Source organism: Medicago truncatula, chromosome 3 (genome assembly GCF_003473485.1).
Source record: "Medicago truncatula cultivar Jemalong A17 chromosome 3, MtrunA17r5.0-ANR, whole genome shotgun sequence".
NCBI lineage: Eukaryota > Viridiplantae > Streptophyta > Magnoliopsida > Fabales > Fabaceae > Medicago > Medicago truncatula.
The window spans coordinates 3,915,930-3,928,936 of record NC_053044.1 but is presented as its reverse complement, the minus strand read 5'-3'; the positions used below and the strand labels follow the sequence as shown (position 1 = coordinate 3,928,936).

General features: G+C 33.4%; 2 protein-coding genes across 2 annotated transcripts; both read left to right on the top strand.

Annotated features, from left to right (window-relative positions):
• Positions 1–1,111: 1,111 nt before the first annotated feature.
• LOC11420359 (uncharacterized) lies at positions 1,112–2,199 on the top strand. Its single transcript, XM_003598412.4, has one exon. It carries the CDS (start codon positions 1,394–1,396, stop codon positions 1,799–1,801), a length of 408 nt encoding a protein of 135 aa, XP_003598460.2. The 5' UTR covers positions 1,112–1,393; the 3' UTR covers positions 1,802–2,199.
• A 4,193-nt stretch (positions 2,200–6,392) lies between these two features.
• Positions 6,393–11,483, top strand: LOC11423023 (probable protein arginine N-methyltransferase 3). The gene is made up of 7 exons (XM_003598410.4): positions 6,393–6,810; positions 7,986–8,504; positions 8,635–8,732; positions 9,443–9,521; positions 9,615–9,875; positions 10,523–10,690; positions 10,839–11,483. Exons 1-7 carry the CDS (start codon positions 6,511–6,513, stop codon positions 11,286–11,288), a joined length of 1,875 nt encoding a protein of 624 aa, XP_003598458.2. The 5' UTR covers positions 6,393–6,510; the 3' UTR covers positions 11,289–11,483.
• Positions 11,484–13,007: the final 1,524 nt, after the last annotated feature.

Below are 13,007 nucleotides of genomic sequence, written 5' to 3'. Positions count from 1 at the left end.
TAAGAGATTAATTAATTTAATATATATTAGTATAAGTTAGTATAAAAATAAAATAAAGCTTCGGTTTGCTTTACGAGAGCCCAATAATGTTTGGTTAGAAAAACTCCCAAACATCTGTCTTCTTCTGAAAGGTTGTTTCGTTAAGAGTTTCTCTCTTTAATCTTGAGAAACATAGTTTGAGACTCGACATCAGAGAGAAAATCCCAAACTATGTAGCTTTGATGTTGTTTTTGACGCGATTCATCAATATAAGTGGTAGTTTTGTTTTAAAAAAGCTACATGTAGAGGATTAGAATTGAGCGTTAATCTAAATTTGATGAGTAATTGTTGAGAGAACCAGAATTTGATTCCTCGATTAAACAATCTCAAACTATATTTGTCTCTTAGTCGAACTCTAGATTACTAAAGTCATTTTCTTTAGAAATTCAAGTGTTAGCACAAAAAATATGTATCGATCGGTATCTACTAAAATATTCATTAATATCATTATGACCATTAGTGTTAAGATAATTAATATCATTATGATCATTAGTCCAATTGTTCTTGTTATAATGAGATTTAACTAACTTTTTAATTAAGGATTTAAATAATAATATACAAACGATAAAATTATATTTAGAATAATATAAATGAAGTGTACAATTGAGAATAAAAATTTAACCCAAAATCATGTTATATCACAAAATATATATAGATAATATCATTTACTTATTAGTAAAATAAATAGTTAACAAATTATAGCTCAACTCACAAAAATGAGAAAATTGTTAGGTCGAACGTTATAATCAAAATTTGAATTTTGATCCATCCATTAGTATGTGTGAGTTTTCATTAACTAATATTGTTATTTCATTTATCTACTAAAAACTTAAATGAAAAATGGGAAACTTTAAATTTTTGATGTAAATTTTATACAAATAAATAACACTAAATCCTTTATGACAAAGGACATCTAGATTTATTAGATTCCAAGTCATGTATGGCTGCGCTAGGGACCAAAACGTTCATTGAACCAAAACCACTAATATTAAAAAATATAGGTGTCACCAAAAATATCATCATATCATGTATATATATATATACTTAATTAGTTAAGGGGTTCTCTAAATCATAACCAATAGAAACTTCTTATAACCTACGCAGTTTCTAACCAGTTTCCTTTTCCACCATCAACACCACTTTTTCTCTCTTAAATTTCTTTCAATAAACCATATAATAATAGATTCTAGGAAATTCACCTTGACTTTGCATCATCCTTTTCTCTTATACCTTTCATATAAATACTTAGCCAAAGTTGTATTTTTTAAATCATAATATCACATATTCATCAAACAATCAAAAACACTAATATTTTGAATCTCTTGTTCTTTCTTTTTTTTGTTCTTTTTTTGAGATGATGAAAAGTGAGATAAACATGCTTGGTGTTAACAATCATGTTATGAAGGGAAAAAAGCAAAGCAAAAAGAACAAAAAAGAGGTAAAAGTTACATATATTTCAAGTCCTATGAAAGTGAAGACTAGTGCTTCAAATTTTAGAGCACTTGTGCAAGAGCTCACAGGTCAAGACTCAAATGTTGCTGATATGTTTGTGGAAGTTAATGATTTTGTTCATGTTGATGATGTTCAAAATCAACAAAAAAATTCAATTGAACAATGGAGTAGTGATAATAATTCTAGTGAAGGTTTTATGCCTGATTACTCTACTTGGATGAAACTTGAAGATGATTACAATTTGAGATCCTCAATGGAGCCATTAAATGGACAACTTCAATATGATTTTTTGAGTTTTGATATGATATAGATATAGATATATCGTGAAATGTATACATACTTGTATATAATATAGATATAGATATACATATAAAGTAGAGAATAGAAGATAAGGGATCTGGCACGCTGCAGTAAGGGATTCTCCACATTCACGTCGTCGGAACATCCGTGATCGTTCAATCTAAATCGGATGATATAGAATCAAGTTCGATATTTGAATTATAAAAATAAACACTTCATTTTTTGGACTGTCCAATTTTGATCAAATGGTCACCGATGTTCCGACAGCATGAATGCCGAGAATCGGAGAATGTAATCTTTATATGAGATTTTGATGGTTTAAAGTAAGCAGTTTATTTTAATCAACTATTGGTATCAATCACATGGACATTAGAAATGTATTGAAATATCGACCGGTATTTTTTTCAATATTATTTAAAATAAATTACTTACTTTAAAAGAGTTGAATTCGTTTATAAGATTATAAGATCAAGATTTGAACAAAAACTCAATTAATCACAACTCTTCCTCTTCCTCTCCAACAAGCCGACCCTAATTTTCTCTCTAAGTTTTCTCATCCCATTTCTTTATTGGGGGTGGTTTTGGATCAATTCTTGACCTGAAATCACCCCTCTTCATCTTTTTCTCTCTATTTCAATCTAAATAAGTGACTTTCACATAGATCTAGGTTTTTTTCTTGGCTTAAATATGTATTTCATCCCTGCAATTAGGGGTCGTTTAAAAATTGGTCCCTGTATTCGATAATCCTTGGAAACTAGCTCTGCAATCATTAATCGTTTAAAATTTCGTCCCTCATCCTTGTTAATCACTGCCACGTCAGCAATTTACCCCTTCTCTTCTCAGACCGTTGGGAAAAGACAAAAATACCCCTTAGACAAACATGAAAGGACAAAAAAAACCCTGATGTCATCTTCTCAAAACCTTCACTCCTCTTCTCTTCTCTTCTCTGCATCGCACACCACCACCAACCTCTCCATAACATCCTTCCTCTTCCTCCTTCATCATATACACATGATTATTCATCACCTTCCTCACTTACAAAATTAGAATCAAAACTGAAATCAACATACTTTCTCTCATCCATTTTCATTACAACAAACCCCTGTTTCTCTTCCAACAATATTCATCTTCAACAATCTCAAATTTATCCAACGTGTTTGTTCATCAGCAAGAACAAAATTCCTTATCTTCCACACATTTCCTCAACCATTTCATACTTTTCCTTTTCATAGCAAAACCCATGGTGAAACTAACTGGAAATGCTAAAGTTTCATTTTTTACGTCTTCTACCTGTTGTTGTGAAGAAACATTCTTCTCTAACTCAATTGGACCATGATAATTAATAATCTAATAACCAACCAACACAAGCACACAAAGTTAAGTAACTCTCACTCACCAAAACCTCCCTGTGGATGTAATAGCTTGTAAAATCCAAATAACTTCATCCCTCAAAACATCGCTTTTTACTTCTTCTTTCTCTACAGTGGCTCTTGAAAACAAAGCACAATTACAAAATTCAATTCAAAAGAATTCTCAAACATAAAAACTAGCTCAGCGACATCGCAAAGTTACATGTGATTTGAAACATCAGCCACAGTCGCATTGTTTTGTAGATTATCGGCGCCGTCGCTGGAAGAAACCACTGGTGCTTGCTGCATATTTTCCTCTGGTTGCGTCTCCGTCATAAGCCCTCTACAACCACGTACTCGGTGACGTTGCAGCCAACAGAAAAGACTAGATTGAGAATGTTGCAGCCATGTACGATGTTCTCCCATCGTCGATCTGGCCGGAGGGAATGAAGCAGTACAATGGAATTTTTTTAAGCTTTGGCCGACGTTGACATGTATAGATTGTGTTGGTGTTGGGTTCGACGGAGAGAAGGAAGTTGGTGTTGTTAGCAGCGGCGCGGTGGTTGTAGGGGAGAAAAGAAGATGACGAGAGGTGAGAAGGAGGAAGAAGAAAGAAGTCAAAGGGGAACTAAGGGCATTTTTGTCCATTCAAGGCAAAAGTATGAGTCAGTAGCCATTTATCCCAATTAACATCCGACACGTCAGCTAATCACTGCCACCTCAGCAAGATTATCACCTCAAGGACGAAATTTTAAATGATTAATGATTGCAGGGCTAGTTTGCAAGGATTAACGAATACAGGGACCAATTTTTAAACGACTCCTAATTGCAGGGATGAATTTCATATTTAAGCCTTTTTTCTTTGTGTGATTTCATCATGTAAGTGTGGTGGTTTGTTGTTCGTCGTCTTGTGCGGCGTTGTTTGCTTTCCCATCTTCTTGCGGTGTTCATTTTATTCCTATTGAAAGATCGATTATTCAATCAAAGATTTGGACGTCAACGTTGCAGATCCGGAGGCCATAGATATTCCGGTGACTTTAATTTTATCATATATATTTGTAGGCATTATGCCGCTATATGCTATTAACTTGGATGCTGTGAGTTTGTTCGCAGATTCATCCTTTACGTTTTTAGCGGTGTTGAATGATGTAATCTCTCGATTTGAATGAATGAATATCTTTTTATTTTTGTAAAAAAAAAAAAGATCAAGATTTGATGTTGTCATGTGCACTTCCCTCATACACTTCATATATATAGATGAAATTTTGTGATCATTCTGTTCGATTTGCAACCTCTTAAATTATGCAGTTGGGTGTTACCAAAAAATAAAATATTTATACAGTTGGAGAAATTAATTATAGAACGACATATGAGTGATTCATTATTGCTAAATTTTGTTATATGAATTCAAAAAAGAATCACTTTTGGGGGGATTATACCAATGAGGAACATGAGTCTAACCTTGTCTGTCCATCAGCAGCTAGAAACAAAAAGCAAAAGAAGCAGACAAATAGACAAGTTTCACCAAAAAACATAAGTAGTGAGAAAATACAAACTCGTTTCAAAAAGGGTGGTAAAAAACAATCCTAAATATTTATGATTAGATGATTAGGAAAGTTTGATACTCATATATTCTGCATAACCGTTGTTATGTCTTACTAGAACTTTTACCCGTGCTACCGTCCGGGTCATAAACAAAGGAGAAACTAATATAGTGCAATAAGATCCATTACGTAGAGAAAAAAAAAAGTGTACAAAATATTGTAAAAGAAAAAGGCATGAAATTGGTTCCAAAAAAAAAAAGTGTACAAAATATTGTAAAAAAAAAGTCATGAAATTGGTTAAAAAAAAAGTGTACAAAATATTGTAAAAAAAAAAAAGACATGAAATTGGTGCGATGGATTTTTCTAGTATTAAATAAGTGAAGGGAAGAGGATAGGAATGAAATTGGTGCGATGCATTTTTTTAGATGAAATTTGTTAGGTTAAATCACCACTACAGCAAATGAGCGCGAAAATATTAGGTTAAATTGCTGCAGACCTAACAAAATTAATAAATAAGGATTATAATTTTTTAGGGGTATGTGCAACCCTTTGCTTTTCATGGTAGACTCCTTTTCGTTTTTGTTGCTATAGGATAGCCTTAGACTTCCTTTCCTTCTTTTTTGTAAACAGGGTCAGGCCTTAATCCTAGTTTGCAATTTATTTTCAAAACAAAATTCAAAAATGAATAAAAAGATATATAAGAAATGAGTGCAATAGATGGATCCACGTTATATAAGATTCAATATAAATCAAAATATAACTTAGCCCATAAGATTATTGTCAAAAATAAAAACTTAGTTCATAAACTTTTTTTTTTTATTAGCAAAATTTATTGATGAGAGTACAATGGATATTCAAAATTCATTACAAACAAACACTTTTAAACACTTCAAATAAAAGAAAGTGGATAAGTCTTCCAATATGAATAAACAAAATTTGAGTTACTTCCTTCCCATAATATAAACCAAGACTTATTGGTACGATCTACCACCTCCAGAATATTCGTCACTTTCTGATTGAAAAGAATATCATTTCGTTTCAACCAAATACAGAATGGAGTAGTTAGCTATACTAGACAAGATACTTTCTTTAGTCAATGAAGATTGACTCAGTTAATAAGATATTAACTCACCGACAAGTTGTCCACTACCCTTCACCAACTCTCCACTCACTCACGCCTCCATAAGTCATTCACTTCTTCTTTCCCATATCACAATTATACAAAGAGAACTATTGTAGCTATGATTCCTTACTCATTTAGGAATTGTAGGACTAGAGATCTTACTCATTTAGGGATTGTAGGATTAGAGATCCTTCTTGTCGAGCTATAATAACAACACCCTACTCGTTGACTCAACGCCGACAATGTCATCATCCACCAAAAGAGCACCTCTTTGCCGTTGTCATGGTATGAGGGCCTCTACTGTTGTACATGCAACAAACACAACTACGATAGGTTGTTTGCATTTTTGGACCAAATCACCTATTGGGACAATTTAAAAATCAAAATGTTATCATCAAATTAACAATCTGCTTCATAGTTTATTAACGAAAAAATAAATGATTAAAATCAAGTGGTTAATAAGTCCTTTATTAAAAAAAGAAGAACTAATGAGTCAGGTTTTCGACAAAATTTATATTCGATTAATATTGATTTCTGAGTGAAATAAAGTTTCTACTAGACTTTAGTCATCAAATCTTAGATCACGAGAGTCTTTTACTCTTGAGAATCGAAAGGTTAATGCAAAAGACCAAACTTTCAACATATAAATAGCTCTCAATTTTTAGGGTTTGTGAAGGGTTTAACCTTCTTCACACTCGCAACCATGCCTTCCAAAACCAACCAAAGCGAAAAAGAAGAAAAATCACCATACAAAGTTGAACAAGAGGAAGACGATGACGAAGAAGAAGTAGAAGAAGAGCAAAACTGGGACGATTGGGAAGAAAACGATGGAGATTCAGATTCCGAATTCATCTGTCTCTTCTGTGATTCCAATTTCAGTTCCTGCACTTCCTTGTTCCAACATTGTGCTTCTGTTCACCACTTCGATTTTCATGTTGTTAGAGATTCTCTCAACTTGGATTTCTATGCTTCCTTCAAGCTTATTAATTATATTCGTTCCAAGGTAACCTAGCAACCCTTTTGATGGTTTTTGTATTTTATGTTTCGTTGTTGAGAAATTGCGAGACGGTAAGAGAAACCCATTTGTTAGGGATTATAAAAAAGTGATTTTGATGCTTATTTGTTGGTTTTAGTCCCTGTTTGGATAAACAGCTTATTTGTAGCTTATAGCACAAACACTTAAACAGTTTGGATTGCCTTATTTTTGAGCTTAATGAGAAATAGCTTATGCAAATAAATAAGCTTTTATGTTAATTCATATGTTTTCACTAGCGAAAATGTATCTTCATATGCTGTTTTGTCATAAACTAGCTTGACAAGCTTATGAATAATATATAAAAGCTTATTTATTTGTGTAATCTGTGTTGCATAAGCTCAAATATAAGCCAATCTAAACAGAACATAGGTGATTAAAAGTTTAAAATTAGTCATGCATTTTTTAGTTGGTTTTAGGCCCTGTTTGGATAAACAACTTATTTGCAGTTCATAGCACAAGCACTTATTGTAATAAGTGCTTTTGTATAAGCTTACATAAGCTATTTCTATAGAGAAAGATAAAATTAAGTTGAAATGTTTTTCTATATGCTACATGCTGTTTTCATAAGTTATCTTGGAGAACTTATGAAAATAAGCTGAAAAAAGATTATAAAAATGTCATAATCTGTCTTCAGATGTTCTATCAAACAGTCTCACAAAACTTATGCCAGTAGATAAGCTCAAACAGATCAATCGAAAAAGACCTTTAATGTTTAGCGGTTGAGAAATTGCGAGAAAGTGAGAGAAAATGAAGGAATGGAAAGAAAACAGTAGAATTTATGGAGTTTGTTATCAGTATTTTGGGGACTGAGGAAATTGAATCAATGGAAATGGAATTGAAGGTTGTGTTTTGAACTTCAGATATAACAAATACTTGGTGTATGTTTGGTTCCACTTTTGGAGTAACCAAAATTGATTCTAGAGGTGTAGAATTGATTTTGACATGTTTGTTTGATCTCAAGTAGAATTGATTCTGCCTCTAGAATTTATAACTTGAAACTAGAAACTGGAGCTTTTGATTCTAGAATTGATTTTTTACACTAAAATTTATTGTCAAAAAAAAAAAAAAAAGAGTTGACTGGAATTGTGTGAGTTTGTGTGTACATATTGCTAATGGTTGGTTTGTTTTGCTTTTATAACCAGGTGGCAGAGAGCAGATGTTGGAGTTGTGGTTTAGCTTGTCAGTCCAAACATGATTTGCAGAATCACTTGCATGATGTAACTGACTTCAATGGGATTAAGCCTTTGTGGGATGATGATAAATATCTAAAACCTTTTATGCAAGATGATTCATTGTTGTACAACTTTGGTGAATTTGAAGAAGGTGAAGATGAAGAAACTTCAACCATGGATGAAGATCTTGTGAAGGATTTGAAAGACGCAATTTACGGTGATAATCAAGATGCCGTGAAAAAATTGGTAGTTAATGACGATGTTTATGTTTCAGACGATCATTCAAGCTTGCCTAGTTCCTCAGATAAGGAACTTGTTAACGGGAAGGACTCAAGAGGAAGTGTTTCATCGATTGATAAGAATCCAGAAGAAGGGTCTTTGATCAGTAATCCTCAGAATCACATTGCAACACATATTAGGAAAGTTAATGAAAGTTATTTTGGGTCTTACAGTTCATTTGGCATCCATCGAGAAATGTTAAGTGATAAGGTATAAAATGCACTTCTCATTTTTTGGTTTCAGGTTTGAATAAAGGTCGTGTAACTCAGAAAATTGTAAATTTGGAGCTTTTTGACCAAATTATTATTGATTTATTAAAGTTACAGCAATTTTTATGTAGGCTAGAATGGATGCTTATGGGCAAGCAATTTTGAAGAATCCCTCTCTGCTAAATGGTGCTGTAGTTATGGACGTCGGCTGTGGAACTGGCATCCTCAGGTGAGAAACATACTTGACTCTTGTGAAATCTTAGTTCATTTAACAGTCTCTAATCTATAGCATCATTGGATTATGCTCTCGTCTTCAAAACAACCATCCTGTTTTAAATTAAGCAAGGTGTTTCTTAGAAATGAGAAATATATAGAAACAATCAAAGTAAATGAATAATTTTATTGAAAATACCGAGAATTGGAGAAAAAATTACACTCCAAGGGATTCCCCTTACGACAGGGCTTTTGCTCAGTTCTTTTATCTACATTCTTGAATGCCTTTTGTCTAATTTGCTCCTGCTATTTAGACCACAGTACTAACCAAGCTACACGTCCCCTTGGAGACTCTAACTGTAATTAACTAAACTGACAACTAACTGTCTAACTAACTCTAACCCTGTTCCCATGTATTATTCTGGCTTTTATAAGTGGTCCTGTTTTGACTTATTGTATGGTAGTAACAGAAGCCAGTAACCATGTTTCATATACAAACCCAAATTGATAGGTTACTATATAAATTTCTTATGTTAGTTGATTTTAGGAAGTAATGTTTATGATGTACAACACATTTATGAAGTACATATTATTCTTTTGTTTATGATGTACAACACATTTATGAAGTACATATTAATGTTTTGGGGCTATGTATTCACATTCCATATTTGATTGCGCTCAATTTTTTGAATTTTTCTGACATTTATATATTATTATATATTTTAGCCTTTTTTCAGCTCAAGCAGGGGCTTCAAGGGTCATTGCAGTTGAGGCTAGTGCCAAGATGGCAGCAGTGGCATCTCAGGTATAGATTTCCTGCTTGGTAGCTTCTATACCAGCTCTTTAACTACATGTCTAGTTCCTTGCTAACTTTGTTTTTCTTCAAATTTTAATTCAGGTTGCCAAAAATAACGGTCTCTTGCTGAATAAAAGCGAAACTAGAGTCAATGGCAACCAGAAAGGAGTCGTAGAAGTGGTTCATGGCATGGTTGAAGAAATTGACAAAATTGTTGAACTTCAACCTCACAGTGTTGATGTATTGTTAAGTGAATGGATGGGATATTGCTTACTATATGAATCCATGCTTGGCTCAGTGCTTTATGCACGGGACCGGTATTTGAAGCCTGGGGGTGCCATTCTTCCCGACACAGCAACTATTGTGAGTTCCTCTGCCATCATTCCATCCAGAACTATTTAATTTTTACCAGTGTTCTCAATAGTGCACTATAGTCGTGTAGCAGAGCAGCCCATGGCTGCTGCAGGACCTGTAGTAGCAGAGCGTTTTGCTGTTGTAGCTGTTGCGGCCACTATAGTAGCCAAAATAGCAGATGGTGCAGACGCTATGCGCTGCATCTCAGAATGAGTTCAAATATTTGAAGAAAAAAAATGTTAAAATTTCAAGGCTGTGGCTCTTAGCTTGGAGTATCTTGGGAATTTTTCAAGTAAAAAACACTTGAACAACATTTGGACTTCCATCTCATTCTAATTCTAATTTTTCACCCTCTTAATAGTCACTGACGGTCAGTTGTTGACTTTTTATTGATGTATACAACAACAGCAAACAAGCCTTATCCTACTAAGTAGTGTCGGCTACATAAATCAAATTACGCTAGCTTTTATTTATATAGTATAAACTATATAAACTCTGAAAAAATTGAACATCTAACGATTTTGTGGTTGGCCACTATGCTCTTCTGGGATTTATAACAAAAGTTTTCATGATATTTTGTTCGGGGATGATTTGTGATCTTATGTTTTCATATATACATCTATATTATATTATTTATTCCAGTTTTTCTTCTACAGTTTGTTGCAGGATTTGGAAAAGGAGGTACAAGTCTTCCATTTTGGGAGAATGTGTGTGATTTTGACATGTCTTGCATTGGGGAGGAGCTTGTCATAGATGCTGCCCGGTATCCTATAGTTGATGTCATAGACCATCAAGATTTAGTTACCAGTTCCACTATTCTTCAGGTTTGTGCCCTTTGTGTAATGTAAATACCATGCAAGACATTATATTAGTGAGTTCCGAGGATCTAGCAAGTTTCTTATCTTCAGTTTTAGATGTCTATGTTAACAATAACTGTAACTAACTATGCTAAAATTGTTTTTATCCTACCAGACGTTTGACTTGGCTACCATGAAGCACCATGAAGTGGATTTCACCGCAACAGCTTCTTTGGAACCAAAATTGAGTGCTTCAGAAAATGAAAATTCTAAAACATGTTGCTGGTGTTATGGAGTTGTCCTATGGTTTGATACTGGATTTACAACTAGATTCTGCCGGGATACACCAGCTGTGCTGTCAACATCCCCTTACACTCCGAAAACACATTGGTCACAGACAATCTTAACTTTCCGGGAACCCATTGCCATTGGATTTGGGGAAGAAAATGGGACAAAACCGGAAACAATTGGCACTGAAGGCTACCCTGCTGTGAAGATTGATTTGCGTGTCAGCATTGTCCGTTCTACTGAGCATCGCAGCATTGACATTTCCATGGAAGCTGCTGGTGTAAGTCCTGATGGTCGGAGACGCACTTGGCCTGCTCAACTTTTTTCTCTACAGTAGGATGCTTTTCATATAAGCATCACAGTTTTGGAATTTTCCTGTTTTACTGCCCCAACATATTGGTTTTGATTTTTATTTTTCGGAAAAGAGCCACTTGTACTTGATATTCTGTCATCAAGAATTTTCTATCCTGTTCTGTTAGTTTGGTCAAATGTGAAATTGAGAACTGCAGCCTCTTTTGCCTCTTAATTGTAATTGATCAGTTATTGTTTAAAATCCCCCCTTCAAAGATTTAGGTCTTTAAAATTGAGGATATTTTTTGAGACCCAAGTCAATCTCTAAAAAAATAAACACTACTTAGTTTCTTACAAAATTAAGTAAGATGTCAGTCTATATTAATTTATTTTGCACAAGGTCGGTCTATATTAATTTATAGGGTTAATGGTGCTTTACCCCCCTGTAATATAGGTCATTTTTTATTTTTTCCTCTGTAAAATATTTTTTTTGATTTACCCCTGTAAAGGATATTCCAAAAAAAAATATATTATCAAAAAATTATTTTACAGGGGAAAACCAAAAATGACCTATATTACAGGTGGTAAAGAACCATTAACCCTAATTTATATCACTAAAATCAAACTTTCTTCATTGTTTAGTTGGCATTTTTTTGCAGCTGTTAGGTGTTATGTGTGATAGAGGAAGGGGTCTTTTGGTCTATGAGTTAGATTTTAAATCCCCAACTTTCTTTTTCATTTCCCTTCTTTCTTTCTTCCTCCCTCTATTGAATAAGTAATAAATTCATTTTCCCTCAAGAAATTGTAATCGTCTGATAGATATTTTAGCAAGTGTACTAAAAATGCATCGAAATAATAAAAAATATCGTTCCCACAAAGTCTGTGGTAATCGTAATTTAGAAATAAAGTAAATATTTAGGATCTATAAATTATTTTGTTTAGATTTTATTTGATTACATAAAATTAAATAACATAAAATAAAGATTGAGTTAGAAAATATATATTTGGTTAGAAAATATGAAGATAGATGAGATCAGGTCTTTCGAATCATCCATGTTCCCCTAATTGATATACTACACCTATTCTTATAAATGATTTTCTAGTTCCACGATAGTTAACAAAACAGTCCTAATCAATCCCTTGAGTTAGTACCCTCTTCTCAAACTACAACCCCTAATTCCTTAGATGGTCTAATAATCTTTGAAGGTTTTAAGAACGTTAACCTAATATCACTAATAAAGGATTATCCATTCCTAGACTAACCATGATTATTAGAATAATTCAATTCTGTCTAAGTAGAAAGCTATGGTCAGTAGTCATTCATTCTCACTAAATCATGTTTATATTTGATCAGGATATAAAAAGCATTAAGAACAATTGAATTGAATAAAAACTAGATTGTCATTCACAATAAATAGAGTTTCACAGCAACATGGTTCAATAAGGGTTACAAAGAATCATCTCAGACCTAATCTCTAAGAGATTTAGCTACTCATAATTGACTTTACAAATAGCATAATCAATAGTGGAATCAAAACATACATGAACTGATAGAAGGTTGAAGAAATCGCCCTCCTAGCCGTCTTTAGGTCTCAAAATCGCACTTTGCTCTCTCCAAATCGTAACCCTTGTTTTCAGAATAGTCTTCAGCTTAAATAGGCAAGAACTGCTCCTAAAATCGTGGCATGATTTAAGTAAATCGTGACACGTTTCTGCTTGTGTAACAAACCATCTACATTAGGGTTTCCATAATCGTGTCACGTTT

Excerpts from the sequence above, each read along its gene's own strand:
- LOC11423023 (XM_003598410.4), top strand. The coding sequence starts at position 6,511 with ATGCCTTCCAAAACCAACCAAAGCGAAAAAGAAGAAAAATCACCATAC. Across the intron at positions 8,733-9,442 it reads TGTGGAACTGGCATCCTCAG|CCTTTTTTCAGCTCAAGCAG; the intron begins GTGAGAAACATA and ends TATATATTTTAG. Across the intron at positions 10,691-10,838 it reads CCAGTTCCACTATTCTTCAG|ACGTTTGACTTGGCTACCAT; the intron begins GTTTGTGCCCTT and ends TTATCCTACCAG.
- LOC11420359 (XM_003598412.4), top strand. The coding sequence starts at position 1,394 with ATGATGAAAAGTGAGATAAACATGCTTGGTGTTAACAATCATGTTATG.